General features: G+C 42.0%; 1 protein-coding gene across 1 annotated transcript in view; it reads left to right on the top strand.

Annotated features, from left to right (window-relative positions):
• The window catches only part of FFAR4 (free fatty acid receptor 4), a 52190-nt gene extending 33350 nt beyond the window's left edge, over positions 1–18840 (top strand). The window contains exons 2-3 of the mRNA XM_056529553.1: positions 13762–13890; positions 16819–18840. Coding sequence (XP_056385528.1) covers positions 13762–13890; positions 16819–17217 — 528 coding nt within the window. The 3' untranslated portion in view covers positions 17218–18840. The remainder of the gene's footprint in view (positions 1–13761; positions 13891–16818) is intronic.
• Positions 18841–19500: the final 660 nt, after the last annotated feature.

The raw sequence follows: 19500 nt of genomic DNA on the forward strand, positions 1-19500 counted from the left end.
CAGAGCACCACCTCCAGCATTCCTAGCCCAAGTCTGCCATTTCATCATTGTTCTACACTCAAATGGGGAAGTAGTGACGTGCTGGCCATCTACGAACTGTGATTATTAAAAATACGTTCGCTCCCATCTGACTGAGTCCCTGAATTTATAGATAAAATCTAAAGACACATATCTCTGGAACGGAAGGGGTATCAAGAAACTTTAAAAAGGTGTGTGATCAGTGCAGCCTATCTATTTAATGATAAAGCTATCTTATTATTTTCAGGTCCTCTTTAAGATTGGGATCCTGCAGACCCAACGTAGATGATATACGTTTTTCTTCATGGTAGCTACTGACCTTAAAGGGGTTCTCCGCTGCCCTGCCTTCCGGAGCTCCGCTTGCAGCGTCCGGAAGTTTATTACTCCGAACGCTGTGTGCGGGCTTCCGTGTTCAAGGCCGCCCCCTCGTGACGTCACGCCAGCCCCCTCGTGACGTCACGCCCACCCCCTCAACGAAAGTCTATGGGAAGGGGGCACGACCGCTGTCACGCCCCCTTCCCATAGACTTTCGTTGAGGGGGCGGGTGGGACATCACAAGGGTGCGGCCTCGAACACGGAAGCCCGCACACAGCGTTCGGAGCTCCGGAAGGCAGGGCAGTGGACAACCCCTTTAACGCTCTCCCTCTGATATGTCTAAAAGAAAAATTTCTAACAAAGATCTGAAAATATAATCTGTATACTCACTGGGCCTCATTTACTAAGAGTGTAGTTTTTTTGTTAGTAGTTTTTTTTTTGTCCTCTTCTATTTTCCATTAGTTATTTACTATTTTGTCTCACGTTGTTGTTTTCTTTGACACACAAGGGTTTAATTTTGTCCACATCGGATAGGACAAAAAATAGAGTGAATAAACAACAGTGGCTCTTCTGGTCTGTGAGCAACTGAGGAAAGAGACCACACCACAACAACCAGACAGAAAAGAACAACTAAACTTCCTCTGTAGTATAGAACAGCTAATAAGTCCTGGAAGGATTAAGATTTTTTTAATAGAAGTCATTTACAAATCTGTTCAACTTTATGGAGCCAGTTGATATTAAAAAAATTGTGCTCCACCGGAGTACACCTTTAAATTTGGGTGCCAAATGTGCTTTTTGAACCATGGCAATATTATTTAAGAAATAACAAATTTTTTCCACTAAATTTTAGAAAAACTTTTAAGCATTCATTTGGACACTGAGGCTGCCAGCCATAGCGACAATATTCTACATACCAGATGAAAGAAAAGGATGAACACGGATTATATTAGCAATACAAACAATAAAGTTGTGCAATAGATATTGAATAAATCACAGATAAAATTAAAAAGTACTACTATGAAACAATGCAAACATCAAAGTAAATCGTATTTTAAAAATACATTTATTTAAAATCTCAACACATTTAAGGTATTAAAATATTTGTCCATATATCAAGTCAGGAATATAAGTCCTGATGAAAAGTGAGTTAAGTGAACCAGTCTTTTTAATTTTGGTGCCTAATTTATGCATATTGCCCATAATAACCATGCTTGGAGAAAAACCAACCATTTTACCTGTCTTTGCACCAGCCTCTGGCAGTCGGGTTTTCAGAATTTACTCTCCTCTTTTTCGTTGGGTTTTGGACAAAAAAAAACTGAGGGATTTTTGAAAAATGTCGGGTTACGCCCATTTTTTGATTTTTGATAAACTGTCAGGTTCAGCTTAGTAAATGAGAGACATTGTATGTGATGCAAACAGAATAAGAAATCGTCTCCATAATTCACAATTCTTCCCATTCCCACTTCCAGATTTTTTGTAGTTTTTAAACTGGCCATATACATGCGACTTGGGTCACAATGTGATTGATCAACAATCCATGAAATTGTTCATATGAATGATCACAGACTAAACTGGCCTGTTGCTTGCACTAAGTGGAGAATGATTGGTCATACTTGGCCAATTATGACATACACAAATTTTTTTTTTTAACAGACCACAGCTGAAAAAAATCTGTTGTGGCCGAGCACATTTTTATCAGACATTAGTCTGCCCTTGATGATCATTCGTTTGTGTTTAATTCATAGACAATGGTCAGCTAAAATGGCCAAAATTGCCAGTCTTGGCCGACCCAGTGGCGGATCCAGGGGGGGGATTGCTGCCCCTGCCGATACTATATTAGTGATGAGCGGGAGCTGTCAGCCACGGCTGCACTGTCCCCTCACCTGCAGCGTGTGAACCGCCGGGGACACCATTCTCTACAGGACACCATTCTCTGCAGGACACCATTCTCTGCAGGCCGAGCGGGCTGCCTGTCAGTGCTGAGAATGCTACGGTCTCAGCATCATTCAGTCTGCAGCCATTACACTGTGCAGGGGCTGGGAAGAGATAAGCTCCTCCCCCTCTCACCCCTCTCTGTTTACAGCAGGCCGGGCTCAGCTTATTGCCCTCCACCACAGGCCCGGACACCCACCCAATGCCTCCAGACCCCCCCCTGCCCACCCTGATGCTGCCCTTCATGGTAAGTAACTTTGGGGGAGGGGGGGGGGGGATCAGGCTCGGGAGACAGGTAAAGGGGAACTCTTATCAGTGTTTCCCAGCAGAGGCCTCTAACTATACTAAAACTACAACTCCCAGCATGTATTTGGCTTTGTGGGCATACTGGGAGTTGTAGTTTTACAACAGCTGGAGGCACCCTGGTTGGGGAACACTGATCTATCTGTCTTTCTATCTCCTATCTATCTCTCATATCTATGTATCTATCTATCTCATCTATCTATGTATCTATCTATCTCATCTATCTATCTATCTATCTCATATCAATCTATCTATCTATCTCAAATCAATCTATCTATCTATCTATCTATCTATCTATCTATCTATCTATCTCATATCTATCTATCTATCTCATCTATCTATCTATCTGTCTATCTCATATCAATCTATCTATCCATCTCATATCTATCTATCTCTCTATCTATCTATCTCATATCTATCTATCTATCTCTCTATCTATCTCATATCTATCTATCTTTCTATCTCATATCTATCTTTCTATCTATCCCACTGCTGCCAGCATCTATTTTTCATTTACTTACAGCCTATTTAGACGCCGAGACAGGGGAAAGTTATAGATTGTGGGGGATCCGAGCGCTAGGACCCCCTACAATCTCCCGAACAGGGCCCCTGCAGTCTGCTGGAAGGGGGTGCTGAACCCTGCACGGAGCTTCCTGCGGGGGACATTGGAATGGCCACTTCCGGCAGACCGACAGGGCCCTGTTATGTGCCCCTCACTTATAATGCCCCCCTGTCATGTGCCCCTCACTTATAATGCCCCCCTGTCATGTGCCCCTCACTTATAATGCCCCCTTGTCATGTGCCCCTCACATATAATGCCCTCCTGTCATGTGCCCCTCACTTATAATGCCCCCCTGTCAGGTGCCCCTCACTTAAAATGCTCCCCTGTCATGTGCCCCTCACTTATAATGCCCCCCTGTCATGTGCCCCTCACTTATAATGCCCCCCTGTCATGTGCCGCTAACAAATAATGTGCTCAGATTTATAATGCCCTCCTTTTATGTACCCCTTACTTAAAATGCTCCCTGAGGGTGCAGGACAGGGGGCATTATATGTGAGGGGAACATAACGGGGCATTATAAGTCGAAGCACATTATATATTAGCGGCCCAAGACAGGGGGGCATTATAAGTGAGTGGCACATGACAGGGGGGCATTATAAGTGAGGGGCACATGACAGGGGGGCATTATAAGTGAGGGGCACATGACAGGGGGCATAATAAGTGAGGGGCACATGACAGGGGGCATTATAAGTGAGGGGCACATGACGGGGCTCCTCATGTATAATGCCCCCCTGTCATGTGCCCCTCACATTTAATGCCCCTGTCATGTGCCCCTCACATTTAATGCCCCCTGTCGTGTGCCCCTTACTTAAAATGCCCCCTGAGGGTGCAGGACAGGGGGCATTATATGTGAGGGGAACATAATGGGGCATTAAATGTGAGGGGCACATGAAGGGGGCATTATAAGTTAGGGGCACATAACAGGGGGCATTAAATGTGAAGGGCACATGACAGGGGGCATTAAATGTGAGGGGCACATGACAGGGGGGCATTATAAGTGAGGGGCTCATAACAGGCCCTCACTTATAATGCCCCCCTGTCTTGGGCTCCTGACTTATAATGCCCCCCTGTCTTGGGCCGCTAACATATAATGTACTTCAACTTATAATGCCCCCTGTTATGTGCCCCTTACTTATAATGCAACCTGAAGGGGCAGGACAGGGGGCATTATATGTGAGGGGAAGATTACAGGGGCATTATATGTGAGGGGCACATGAGAGGGGGGCATTATAAGTGAGGAACCCCCTGTCATGTGCCCCTCACATATAATGTCCCCCTGTCATGTGCCCCTAACATATAATGTGTCCTGTCTTAGAATGCCCCCCTGTTATGTTCCCCTCACTTATAATGCCCCCTGAGGGAGCAGGATTGGGGGGCATTATATGTGAGGGGAACATTGCAGGGGCATTATATGTGAGGGGCACAGCACAGGGGGCATTATATGGTAGGGGCACAGGACAGAGGGCATTATTATTATGAGGGGGGACAGGACAGGTCTTAGTTATATGTGGGGGCACAGGATGGGGCATTACTACTATATATGAGGGGCACAGAGTATAAGGAATTTCTGGGGTAGTACAGTTTTCATTAGCCACAATACATCAGTATTGTATTCAGAGGGATATTTAGAGTGTACAGTGTGTGGCAGTATTATATTCTGAGGGTACAGTGTGTGGGCAGTATTATATTCAGGGGTAGAGTGTGTGGCAGTATTATATTCTAAGGGTACAGTGTGTGGCAGCATTATATTCTGAGGGTACAGTGTGTGGCAGTATTATATTCAGGGGTACAGTGTGTGGCAGTAATATATTCTGAGGGTACAGTGTGTGGCAGTATTATATTCTGAGGTTACAGTGTGTGGCAGTATTATATTTATTGGGTACAGTGTGTGGCAGTATTATTCAGTGGGTACAGTGTGTGGCAGTATTATATTAAGTTGGTACAGTGTGTGGCAGTATTATATTCAGTGGGTACAGTGTGTCAGAATTATATTCAAAGGATATGGTGTTTGGCAGTATTATAATAATACTTTTTTCATATAGAGGATCAGAATCCGCTGACACAGTGAGGAGCCGTCTGGGCATCAAGTTTTGCAGCGAAAATATTTAGCAGGACCCAGTGGTATGTACCATCTGAATTAGATAAGGAAAGACTATAGAGAAGACGTCACCTGTAGTCACTGATATCATTGTGTATTGTCCTGACTGTCCCATCAGAGCTGTAGTCACTTGTAAGTTTTGCAGTAATGATGGGTGAAACAACAACTCCCAGCATCTCCTCACCACTACTTAGGTCATACTGGGAGCTGTAGTTTTAAATGGTAATAACTTCTTTAGCACTTTCCCATTCTGCGGCAATTGGTATATTTGATTATTATACTGGATACATTTAATAATATTGTAAGTTCTTTAAGCAACACCTTATTTTCTGTCCACCAAAATTAAATTCTCTAATAGTGCCCCTCCCGAGACTAGACTCTGGATCCACCCCTGGGCTCACCATTATCTCATATGTAGTCAAACTTGTTGCCCTTAGCAACCAATCATAGCTCAGCTTTCATTTCTTAATAAGCTCTGGTGCAATGAAAGCTGATCTGTACTTGGTTGCTATTGGCAACAAAGGCAGTTTTACTATTGTTTTTTGATTATCTCCCCCATTGTATCAAGATAAATATTTTCTGAGCAGTTTCAGCAAAAAACAAAGGCGAGGTGCATTGGGTACAAATCTGTACATTTATGGCCTGTTGAGTGCTCACTGTTTTTAAAGGGGTACTTTTTTTTTAATCAACTGGTGCCAGAAAGTTAAACAGATTTGTAAATCACTTCTATTAAAAAATCTTAATCCTTTCAGTACTTTTTAGGGGCTGTATACTAAAGAGAAATCCAAAAAAGAAATGCATTTCCTCTGATGTCATGACCACATTGCTCTCTGCTGACCTCTGCTGTCCATTTTAGGAACTGTCCAGAGTAGGAGAAAATCCCCATGGCAAACATATGCTGCTCTGGACAGTTCCTAAAATGGACAGCAGAGGTCAGCAGAGAGCACTGTGGTCATGAAATGAGAGGAAATGCATTTCTTTTTTGGATTTCTCTTTAGTATACAGCCCCTAAAAAGTACTGGAAGGATTAAGATATTTTTAATAGAAGTGATTTAAAATCTCAAAGTTAGACGAAGAGGAAAGAAGTCGCACTCACCACTGGAAGCAGTATAAAAAGTCTTGTTCTTTATTCACACCGGCAGAGTGGAAAGGTAAAATGCGGTCACACACGCGGGGAGTGAGAGCAGCCGCTCTCAAGATGCGGGGGCACACCACCAACGGCAACTAGTTTCGCGTCACAGACCTGACACCTTGTTGGCCGGAAGAAGCGTCAGGTCTGTGACGCGAAACTAGTTGCCGTTGGTGGTGTGCCCCCGCATCTTGAGAGCGGCTGCTCTCACTCCCCGCGTGTGTGACCGCATTTTACCTTTCCACTCTGCCGGTGTGAATAAAGGACAAGACTTTTTATACTGCTTTCAGTGGTGAGTGCGACTTCTTTCCTCTTCGTCTAACTTTGTTATTTGAACTACCTACCTGTTTGGTCTGCACCTCCACGTAGCTAGGAAGATCTGCCTTTAAGGTCACAGCAGCGCTTTTCACCCCATGCATTGAGGCTGATATTTTGGATTAGCAGTGCCTGGTGCTATACTTGTTCTTGGAAACTTTACAGCTGATTTACAAATCAGCTTTAAAGCGGTACTCCGCCCCTAGACATCTTATCCCCCATCCAAAGGATAGGTGATAAGATGTCTGATCGCGGGGGTCCCGCTGATGGGGACCCCCATGGTCTCTGCTCCAAACTTTGCTCCATGCCTGATGACTGGCGATGCCGAACGGAGGCTCGAAACGTCACTGTCATGCCCTGCTTGTGATGTCAATGCAAGTCCATAGGAAGGGGCGTTACATCATTTATAATACTGAACAATTATTATTGTCGCTCAGAATTGATGATCATTGGCCAGTATAAAAGGTACTTAATAGGTTGTCCATGAACATGTCACCAGAAATATAAGTACAGTCCTTTATAATCTTCCACAGCTGTTCAGCCTGAAAATAACATTACCCTGCTATCTCCAACACTGTGTGAGTCCTGCTCCACACAGTCATCACATGACCACTAATGGTAAAATATCTGGTGTTCAAATATAGAAATGACCATGCAACAAGGATATGTGACCACTGTATAGAAAGAAAGTTCACACAAAGGCAGCCAGGGGAAATGAAAGAAGTTAGAAAAAGTCAGAAATATACAAACAAAAACCGCAATTGTGGAAACCCCTTTAGGCACCACAATTTTACTCGACGTAACCTAATACAGTGGTCCCTCAACATACGATGGTAATCCGTTCCAAATGAGCCCTCGTTTGTTGAAACCATCGTATGTTGAGGGATCCGTGCAATGAAAAGTATAGAACAGTGGTCTACAACCTGTGGACCTCCAGATGTTGCAAAACTACAACACCCAGCATGCCCGGACAGCCAACGGCTGTCCGGGCATGCTGGGAGTTGTAGTTTTGCAACATCTGGAGGTCCACAGGTTGAAGACCACTGGTATTGAAGGTTATACTCACGTGTCCCCGCCGCTCCGGACCCGTCACCGCTCCCCTGATTGTCGCCTTCCATCGCTGTCGCCGCGTCCCCGAAGCTCCGGCGAGGCCTCTGCTTCCCCGGCATCCTCGCTCTCACGTCGCCGCCATCACGTCGCTACGCACGCCGCTCCTATTGGATGACATGATGACGACGATGGAGAGTGCCGACGATGCAGGGGATCCTGAAGAGGACGCGCCGGAGCCCCGGAGACAGGTAAGTGATCATCAGCGGACCACATGGGGCACCGTAAACGGCTATCCGGTGGCAGCTGAAGCAGTCTGCGCTGGCGGATAGCCGTTTATGCAATGGCCCGACATACAAAAGCGCCGTATGTTGATGCTGAATTCAACATGCGATGGGCTCTGAGAGGCCATCGTATGTTGAAATGATCGTATGTCGGGGCCATCGTAGGTCCACTGTAATGATAATTTTAGATGTAGTAAAACACTTGTAGTTTTATATTGTATATCACTGTCTTAGGGTCTAGAGACATAGAGACATAGAGACGTATTTACAGGTGTAATCTTTAATTCTGGTAATGCCTTTGGTAATATCTAATCTGTTGAGATTCAAGGTACATAAGTGAGAGTAAATGACTATTGCTCAACAGAGCAGAACGTAAATCCCATTAACAAATAGTCTTATGTGCGGTTATTACTTGATGTTATGGATGAAGAAGATGAAGATTAAGACTTAATCCACTGACTAGACAATTACCTTTGTAGGGTTTCTACTTCATCATTTCCTTCGATAAAGCCAAGTTGTAACAGGCGTAAATATATCTACTACACTAGACCCAACTTGTAGAAACCTGTATTATTATTTATGATCACTGCACATATGGCCACCATAACACACGCTAATTGGACCCTATATTAGGTACACCTTGCTAGTGCCGGGTTGAACCCCCTTTTGCCTTCATTACATACTTTCTACAAGGTACTGGAAACATTTCTCCAAGATTTTGCTCCATATGGACATGATGACATCACACAGCTGCTTCCACCACCTCCCAAAGGTGACCTATTGATGGTGGAGGCCATTGGAGTCCATAGACCTCATTGTTATGTATAGATGGTGTGAATTTTGTCACATGGAGCATTATCCTACTGGAAGTAGTCATCAGAAGATGAGTCCACTATGGTCATAAAGGGATGGACATGGTCAGCAACAAAACTTAGGTAGGCTCTCATGTATATGCCATGCTCAATTGGTATTAAAGGGGTACTCCAGTGGAAATTTTTTTTGTTAAATCAACTGGTGCCAGAAAGTTAAACAGATTTGTAAATTAATCAACTTATCTTTACCCTTCCAGTACTTTTTTAGCAAATGCACACTAAAGAGGAAATTCTTTATTTTTTGAATTTCTTTTTTTTTGTCTTGTCCACAGTGCTCTCTGCTGACACCAGATGCCCGTATCAGGAACTGTCCAGAGCAGGAGAAAATCTTCATAGCAAACCTATGCTACCCTGGACAGTTCCTGACATGGACAGAGGTTTAAGCAAAGAGCAATGTGGACAAGACAAAAAAGAAATTCAAAAAGCAAAGAATTTCCTCTGTAGCATACAGCTGCTAATAAGTACTGGAGGGATAAAGATTTTTTTATAGAAGTAATTTACAAATCTGTTTAACTTCCTGGCACCAGTTCATTTAAAAAAAAATGTTTTCCACCAGAGTATCCCTTTAAGGGGCCAAAAATGTGCCAATAAAATGTCCCCCACACCATTACACCACCAACAGTCTGAAGTTATCATACAAGGCAGGATAAATCCATGTTCTTAACTGAAAGGAGTGGTACCCATTGTGGTCTTCTGCTGCTGTAGCCCATCTGCTTTAAGGTTTGACGTGTTGTGTGTTCAGAGATTGTAATTCTCATACTTTGGTTGTAACAAGTGGTTACCGTTCCTGTTCTGACATCTCACACCAGTCTGCCTATTCTCCTCTGAAATCAAGAAGGCATTTTAGTCTGCAACTGCTTTTCACTGAATATTTTCTGACCATTCTCTTTAAACCCTAGAGATTTAGGAGTAAAAATCCCAGTAGATCAGCCCGTCTGGCACCATCAACCATTTAAAGTCACTTAAATCTCCTTTCTCCCTAATTCTGATTCTCATCTTGAATTTAAGCAAGTTGTCTTGACCACATCTACATACTTATTTAATATTTGTTTATTAATTTATCAATAACACATAGTACACAATACAAATCAAACAACAAAAAAAGATAGAAAGCACAAAAAGGAACAAAAAGAAAAAAAATGCATATTGCTGCCATCTGATTGGCTGATTAGCTATTTGTGTTAACAAGCAATTAAAGGGGTACTCCTATCTAAACAAAAATGGCATCAATAAAACCTAAAGATCACAATGAAAAAGATGTGCCCTCCTACATCCCTGTATATGGAAAAATCTAAGTACCTATTATAGGGGTCAGAAGAGGAAAATTTTAAGCATACTAATTTTGGTACAAAATATAAAAAATTTTAAGTAGTAAAATTAAACAAAACCTATAAAAAATGGGAAAATGAAAGAGATCAGATCCAGCTCAATGCAGGTAAAATCAGGTTTAATCCATAGGACAAGGAAGGAACAAGTAACGCGTTTCAAGCGCTGTAAGCGCTCTTAGTCATACAACAAATGCATGTTACAAGTCGGCTTTGCCGACTTGTAACATGCATTTGTTGTATGACTAAGAGCGCTTACAGCGCTTGAAACGCGTTACTTGTTCCTTCCTTGTCCTATGGATTAAACCTGATTTTACCTGCATTGAGCTGGATCTGATCTCTTTCATTTTCCTATTGGCTAGTGCCGTCCAGCGCCTGGATCCGCGCTCTACTGTCTGGGGCGGGGTGAGCTGGCTTTCACCTTGTTTGCCTTCCTATAAAAAATGGGTATCATTATAATCGTATACCCCTATGGACCAAAATAATTTTCACCACAAAATGCACTGTGTAGAAACTACTCAAAAATTTTAACACAATAATGAAAAATGTCTGCGTTCTTGTGGGGATAAGGGGATAAAGATAGAATACATTTTTTCTGAACAACTTTTTCAATTTAGGAATTATTTTAAAAATAGAAATGAGGAAAGGAAAATAAAGTCACCAGTTTGAAGTATTTGTTTTTTGGAGAACTTTGAAATGACTCAGATGTTTTGTATTTCTAAATGTCATTTATAGAGCCCTGCGGACATTGTGGGTTAGGCACCTTGAAGTAAAACATGTAAAGCAGGAGCCCACAAAACCACAAGTCCCAATACCCTGTCCGGCTCCTGGTGATCAGTCTGCTGTTCAGCTCGGCTGCTTTCCCGTAAACTCTTTATCAGCTTTGGCAGTGTCCACTTCTAGTTCTCCAGGTCTACGATAACCAGTGTAACATGAGCTGAGATAAATATTAGGTTTGGTTAGCGCCAACCGAAGAGAAGTTATTTTTGTCACATAAACATTAGTAAACAGCTAATTTATTTGTAGATTAAAAAAATTAGCATGAAAATCCTTGACCTGTGTTAGAAAAAAAGTTAACTTAGACAAGGGACCTTATAGGCTAGGTTCAGACTATGGAATTTCCGCTTGCAATTTCGCTTTGAAATTGCAGGCGGAAATTCCGCCTGCTAAAATGTATAGTGTAGTGAATGGTTTTCCGTTCACAAATTCACACTTCGGAATTTGTGTACGGAAAATCCGCCTGGAAATTTCCGCCTGGAGAAAGGCGTTGCTCTTTCTTCAGGCGGAAATCCGTGCGGAACACATTGCAGTCTATTGGAGACTGCAGTGTCCACGCGGTCCTAGCGCCGACTGATTCAGTCAGCGCTGGCCGCACTCGGAATCTCGAAATTTTCTGCCCGGAGATTCCGTAGGCTGAACCTAGCCATGCAGTGCACATGGATCCTTCATATAATGGAGTCATAAGCACTAAGCAGTAAGATAACCCTTTGCCAGTGGCATAGCATTGGCTGCCATATCAAGGCAGGGAAAGTATTGTGCCCTCTAACCCAAGCCGTGCACTAGTCCTTCAGATGGCTTGTATCAAATTGCAGAGGAAGGCTGTAATCTGGCACAGTGGCCTTGTGGCCCCTTTGTCAGAAAATGCAGGAATACTGAACTTACTACCATTAATAGAGTACTGTGCGGAGAGCCTCGAGCTCTGTTTCTTATCTTACTTTAACTTGCCTTGGCTGGCTGGTTTTATTGTGCATTAGAGCACTGAGCCCAGATAGGCTATACAGATGTTGTAGACATGAACATGATTTTTGGGTCACTACTTAATTTCCATAGTGCGAGCCATGGCATGTATGAACAGGATCAGGGACTCCTGTCTGTTGCTGGCCTCCCTGTACAGAGGGGAGCGGTGATGCATACACTGGATGCAATGCTGCTCACAGCACGTTTACTCGATAAATGTGCTTTACACAAAGAGGATGCTGGCTATTTTATGAATGGGATGGGTCAAGTTTAGAATGGGACAGATTATTCTAGTTGAGGTGGTGCTAGAGGTAGGTAGCCTGCAGCAGTCACATGATCCATTCTACATGCCCCTCCTTTTTGCTCTATGCCTTAGAAATCTTGTACTTCTAAGACATTTGCACCCAGGGCAGCCACCCTATTGGCCCTACTCATGCTACCATGCCTTGCACAGCAGTAACAAAGAATACAACCTATGAATGAACTATGACACCATTTCCAATTCTGAATAAAATTGGGCACAAGATAGATCCATAATATGAAAATGTGCATGATTTCTACACATTCTCATTTCAGAAAGTTATTCCCTATGTACAGGATAGGGGATAACTAGTGGATTATTGGGGATCAGACTGCTGGGACCCCTGCCACCCCTGAGAACAGAGGGTAGACATCCTTTAAATAAATGTCGGGGCACCATGCATGCGCTCACCTAGACAATGTTGAGAAGCTCCAATGTTGAGAAGAAAAATAGAGTGTTGGTCTTGCATAGCAATTCTGCTCTACTCATTCATTCAGTTTTCGGGATTGGCGGGGGGGTTACCAGTGGTCAGACTCCCACTGAACTAGTTATTGTGTGGATAGGGGATAACTTTCTGAAATGATTATGCCCCAACGTTCGGAACATTTTGTTAAAAATGCTTGGAGAGGGTGGTGGGAGGTCACATCACACCCCCTCAATGCAAGTCTATGGGAGGAGGCATGGTGGTCGCCACGCCCCCTCCCATAGACTTGCATTGAGGGGGCATGGCATGACGACATGAGGGGCGTGGGTGTTACATCCCGACTCGCATCCAGCGTTCTGAACGAATGCTGGGTGCTGCACAGAGATTGCGGGGGTCCCAGCTGGGACCCCCGTGATCAGACATCTTATCCCCTATCCTTTGGATAGGAAATGAGATGTCTAGGGGCGGAGTACCCCTTTAACTAAGACATGTAAGAGCTGAGCCCACTGATATTATTTGGGATCAATAATGGCACTTGTTTTGGCTATATAGAGAAAAAAGGACAATGTATGTATGACCTGTTGGGATCTCCAGATTTGATCCAGTCTACCTAAAATGGTATGTTGTACTGATTGAGGGTATCATAGGGTATCGTTGTTACCTGTGACCTATCTGAGGATTTGCTTTATATGTCTGACACTTATTTTTGCATGTATGTTTTAGTCATTTGTTTGTATACTAGTTATTCCTTTTCTGTAACGTTACTAATTTACTAAAAACAAACAAATTAAGGGTCTATTAACATGTATAGGATTCTATGCAGATTTTATGCACAGGATTTTATGTTGTGGTACGTAAATTAGTTGACGTCAATTAGTTCACATTGAACTCTGCATCATAAAATCTGCAGCTTCTAATCCTGTGCACCATATATGTCTGAATGCATATACCCTAAAAATACAAAAAAGGTATACAGTAGTGTGCAGGGTTCAGGCGGCCCAGTATACGGCAACCAATATTACAGAATCTTTGTATTTTCACAGTAATAAGACATGTACCTGATTTGCAATGCTCTGATATTCTCATTTGTTCCCATCAGGATGTCCAGGTCTGCACTCTTGTTTGGCCAACGGCTGCAGAAGAAATTGCATGGGATATTTCATTCATAGTATTGGACTTTTTGATACCAGGATTAAGTATTATAGTCAGTTACACCAAGATCTTCAAGGTAATGACATACTTTACCTTTATGGTTAATAACTACTTCTAGAAATCGTAAACGACTTTCCCCATCTCAGACGTACACAACATGTCCACAAAGAGGAACATGTCCTACCATAGGTAGCCAGTTAATTAGTGTATTTTTGGATCTGTGTGAGGAAAACCAGAACATCACATAGACAATGATTATCTTGGAAACTAGATGTTCTCTATAGATTGGAGAACTCTTAAAGGAGAAACTTTTAAATGTAGTGTAGTATAAGTGTATAGGCAAAAATTAAAAATTGTACTCTAGACTGCTACTAGTAAATAAAATTTACTTCTATACCTCTACTAGTTGTCATGTCTGTTCTGGTCTGTGTTCACACACAGCTATTGGATTTGCTGTGTGTGAACAATTCTATGTTCTCTGGTCAGGGAATAGTTAATGTCTCTGGCTCTTTCCGCCTCAGCCTCTGTAGTCCAATTGCATTTAGGGTGTGTCTATTTAATGTCAGCCCAGTCTAGCCTCTGGGCTGGTGATTGACTTCATTTCATCCCGACTTCATTTACTTATGGACTTCCTGATGTCTAGCTTCTAACATGCTGGCTATGCTGCTAATGGAGGCTTGGTGAAACTCTCTTTGTTTGAGCTTTTAATCTACTGTCTTTGTTTTAGCATGCACTTTGTATTTTCTGGTTTTAGCCATGTTAGTTGGCATGCTCTTAGTGGATTTTAAGCTGTGTTTGTTTAGTCGGTTTTAGGATTTGTTTATCCTTTCGGCTATTTGTCTGTTCACACTGTGTTTTCTCTTGTATCAGTTTATGTGAAGTTCTGTGTTTTATATTTCTGTTTTCCTACTAGGCCAGCATCCTGACCACACGGTGGAGTGAGCCGCTGGCCAGTAGTCTATTTGGATTTATTATTAATGGCTACTCCTATAGTGAGTGGAGTGTCCAGTTTGTGTGTTCAGTAGGAACAGTGTTCTATAAATATATCCTGTGTATCTTGGCATCCCTGTTACCGCTCCATGGGACTCCTTGTCTACTGGAGGTGTTCTGAAGGGATTGCGAATATTCCTGTCTCATTTTCAGTGTGAACAGTGTTCTATAAATATATTCTGTGTATCTAGGCATCCCTATTACCTGTCCATGAGAACTTCGTGTCTACTGGAGGTTTTGCATAGGGAATGCGAATATTCCTGATTAGCGATAGATTCCTGTTTCTGGTCCATGGGGACTTTGTGTCTTCTGGAAGTTGTGCGGGATTATGCTATATTCCTGACTGTTCCTAAAGTCTGTTGACTTATCCGTTTTACAGTCTGGTGTTTTGAACTTTATGTTTATTAGTTCTTGATTTCAGATCTTTGGAGATCTGTACATGACTACTGATCTATAGTGTCCTCTGTTCATGACCACGGATCTATAGTGTCCTCTGTTCGTGGCCACTGAGTCCTCTGTTCATGACTGCTGAGCCATAGTGTCCTCTGTTCATGTCCGCTGTTATGTTTCTGGTTTGTGACCGATTATTTATTAGTATGTGTTTTTATTAGGCCCCTGCACTTTAGTTCAGGAAGGGACCGGCGCCCAGTTGTCGACCCACTGGTTCGGGTGGATGGGTAAGTAGGCAGGGAGAGCGGTTTTAGGGTCAGTTTAGGGCTCACGCGCCCTGTCCTCCGGTCGGTCCATGACACTGGTACTTTAAATATACTTCTATACCTCTACTAGAATATCCAATATACTTTTATACCTCTACTAATACATCAAATACACTTCTATACTCCTACTAGTACATCAAATATACCTCTATACCTCTACTAGTAGATCAAATATCCTTCTATTCCTCTACTAGTACATCAAATATCCTTCTATACCTCTACTAGTACATCAAATATCCTTCTATACCTCTACTAGTACATCAGATATCCTTCTATACCTCTACTAGTACATCAAATATCCTTCTATACCTCTACTAGTCCATCAAATATCCTTCTATACCTCTACTAGTACATCAAATGTCCTTCTATACCTCTACTAGTACATCAAATATCCTTCTATACCTCTACTAGTAGATCAAATACACTTCTATACCTCTACTAGTACATCAAATACACTTCTATACCTCTACTAGTACATCAAATATCCTTCTATGCCTCTACTAGTAGATCAAATACACTTCTATACCTCTACTAGTACATCAAATATCCTTCTATACCTCTACTAGTAAATCAAATACACTTCTATGTCGCTTCAAGTACTTAAAATATACTTCTAGACCTCTAGTTGTATATCAAACACACTTCTATACCTCTACTAGTACATCAAATATCCTTCTATACCTCTACTAGTACATCAAATACACTTCTATACCCCTACTAGTACATCAAATATCCTTCTATACCTCTACTAGTAGATCAAATATCCTTCTATACCTCTACTAGTACATCAAATATCTTTCTATACCTCTACTAGTACAGCAAATACACTCCTACATACACTTCTATACCTCTACTAGTACTAGTAGGGGATGAGCTGGGGTCAGAGGTCATTTGCTTCTGTGTCTGACAGCTCCCAAGCCAAAGTGCTGTGCCTGCAGTTGTCAGACATGATGAATGTGCTGAGATAAGCTCAAGCAGGGAACCTGATACCAGCATAGCTCAGGAACTTCAGCCACAGTACCATCACTGCTGCCTCTAAAGTAGAGCTGGTGGATGGGAACCACCAGCTGTCAACAAGAGAGAAGATACAAAGAGATACCTACAGAACCAGGCAAGTTTGCCATTGAATTCAATTGCAAACCTGTTGATGCTGCCATACTCTACCCAGAGGCACGCTTAAGGAGATAGGAATACCCCTTTATGTTTTATTTTAACCTAAACTTCAGTCTGTACATTGGTAAGCCACGGTATATTGCAGATAAATTAACAAATTGATACATTTTCTATTTTTTTGGAAGATCACAAAGGAAACCAGAGAGCGGATGATCAGCAGTACGGCTTATTCTGAAGTCCACCAGTGCCGAGTGTCCCAGCGAGACTACAGACTCTTCAGAACCCTCTTTATTCTTATGATCTCTTTTTTCGTCATGTGGACCCCTGTGTTCATAATTGTCCTTTTGCTTCTTCTTCATAACCTGACAAATCACTTTGTCTTACCACCTATGGTTTTCTTCTGGATCACTGTGTTTACATTTTGCAACTCAATAGTTAATCCAATATTGTACAACATCAATTTACTCAGGCAGAAATGGTGGAGGGTCATTTTCTGTGGAAACTCTGAGAACATTCTGGACACAGAGACCACCAATAAACGGAATGACGTGACGACTCAGAATAGGACATCGGATAACAAATAAAGACCTTGACATATCATAGAAAGACTCCACCAAAAAGAATATGGTCTTTTTATACTCCCGTTATGTGTGTTCCCTTTTTATTTTTGAGTTTATTTGTTGGCATTCCAAATCCTCAATATGCTACAGCCGAGAACAGTGGTCTACAAACTGGGGACATCCAGCTGACTACAGTGAAGAAAAAAAAGTATTTGATTTTGTACGTTTGCCCTTTGAGAAAGAAATGATAAGGGTATAATTGTAATGGTCATTTTCTTTTAACAGTGAAAAACATCCAGAAAGTCGCATAATCAATAAGTTCTGAATTAATTTGCCTTTTACTCAGTAAAATAAGTATTTGATCCCCTATTAATCAGAAAGATTTCTGTCTCCCAGGTATCTTTTATACAGGTAACAAGCTCAATGATTCAGAGGTTCATTGACAAACTTCAGACGGGCCTGAACATGAGCTTTTTTGAGAAGGGATCTGCAGGATTTCAGTCCTTTACATCATGATGTGTTCTTGGGGACTGTGGTTCCAGCTGCTTTGAGATCATTGACAAGATCATCTGTTTAGTTCTAGGCTAGGATTAGTAAATTACTTCTATTAAAAAATCTTAATCCTTCCAGTACTTATCAGCTGCTGTATGCTCCAGAGGAAGTTGTGTGGTTCTTTACAGTCTTACCAGAGTGTTCTCTGCTGACACCACTGTCCGTATCATGAGCTGTCCAGAGTAGGAACAAATCCCTATAGCAAACCTATCCTGCTCCGGACAGTTTTTGATATGGACAGAGGTGTCAGCAGAGAGCATTGTGGGCAGACAGAAATGAATTAAAAAAAAGAAAAGAACTTCCTGTGGAGCATACAGCAGCTGATAAGTACTGGGAGGAGTAGCATTTTTAAATAGATGTAATTTACAAATCTGTTTAACTTTCTGGCACAAGTTGATTTAATTAAAATTTTTTTTTCCATGGGAGTACCCGTTTAAAGCATATCCATGTCATTGGCTCTGCTTTCTATTATGTTGTTCTGCTCTTCTGGTTCATCAGCGGACAGACATCTATTATTATACCCAATTTCTGTTATTCTAGCCTGACCTCTTCAACAAACGTTCCTTCATTACAGGAATTCAATTTTTAAAAATGAAAAAATAGGGGGCGGCAAAGTTGTTTACAGCTTGTTCAATAGTGTGAATAATGGCATTCCCAAGAAATTGTCACTAAGACAATTCAACTGTAAACAGGGACACCCGTGGGTCCTTCCTACCTGTTGGTTGTTCATAGTAATGTTTAACCTTATATGTGGATAGTCAATATATGGCTAGTCGGACTGGACCTGTGACTTTCTTTATCCCATACCAAAAGGTGGCAGCCTATCCATGCCATTTTTTTACCGATATCATGCGGAGACACAACTTGAAATTCTGGTGCTAGGGCCTGATAGCAACTGCAACCTCTGCACCCTACGGCACCTCTATCACCCAGGTATCACACTTACTTGTTCCATGATCCAAGATAACAATAAAACAACTCACAATGTAAAATAATAACCCAATCCCCTGTGATTCTGCTAATTTGATAAAGGTCAACTAAATAATTTCGTCTGATGTTATGTACAGAATGTTGCACTCTTTTGTTACAGTGATAAAGTCTACAGGTTTACAAGAATAAAATCTTATATGTAAGGAATGTGTACAATATTTTTTTTGTAAAAAAAAAAAAATCTTTAAAATGTTTAAATTTGATTTTGACTCCTCTGTAATTATATAGAATTATTACAGGTATAGTGTGGGCCTATAGGAAGCTGTTGGCACAGAAATAGGTCTAAAAGACCCCCAGCCTACTCGGCAGCATGACCTCAGCAGATTAACCAGATTCCCAAGAAGCCCCCACAGTACCCTTGTCCCCCTCAGAAATGGATCCTGCCTCCCACTCCATTTGTTCCCACGCACTTCAATGCTGCGGCCCTCCACTGGAATTTTTTTTTATTAATTGGTGCCAGAAACTTAAACAGATTTGTAAATTACTTCTATTTAAAAAAAAATCTTAATTCTTCCAGTACTTATCAGCTGCTGTATGCTCCACAGGAAGTTCTTTTCTTTTTGAATTTATTTTCTGTCTGTCCACAGTGCTCTCTGCTGACACCTCTGTCCATGCCAGGAACTGTCCAGAGCAGGAGAGGTTTGCTATGGGGATTTGCTCCTGCTTTGGCAGTTCCTGACATGGACAGAGGTGTCAGCAGAGAGAACTGTGGTCAGACAGAAAAGAATTTCAAAAAGAAAAGAACTTCCTGTGAAGAATACAACA

This window comes from Hyla sarda, chromosome 7, assembly GCF_029499605.1.
Source record: "Hyla sarda isolate aHylSar1 chromosome 7, aHylSar1.hap1, whole genome shotgun sequence".
Lineage (NCBI taxonomy): Eukaryota > Metazoa > Chordata > Amphibia > Anura > Hylidae > Hyla > Hyla sarda.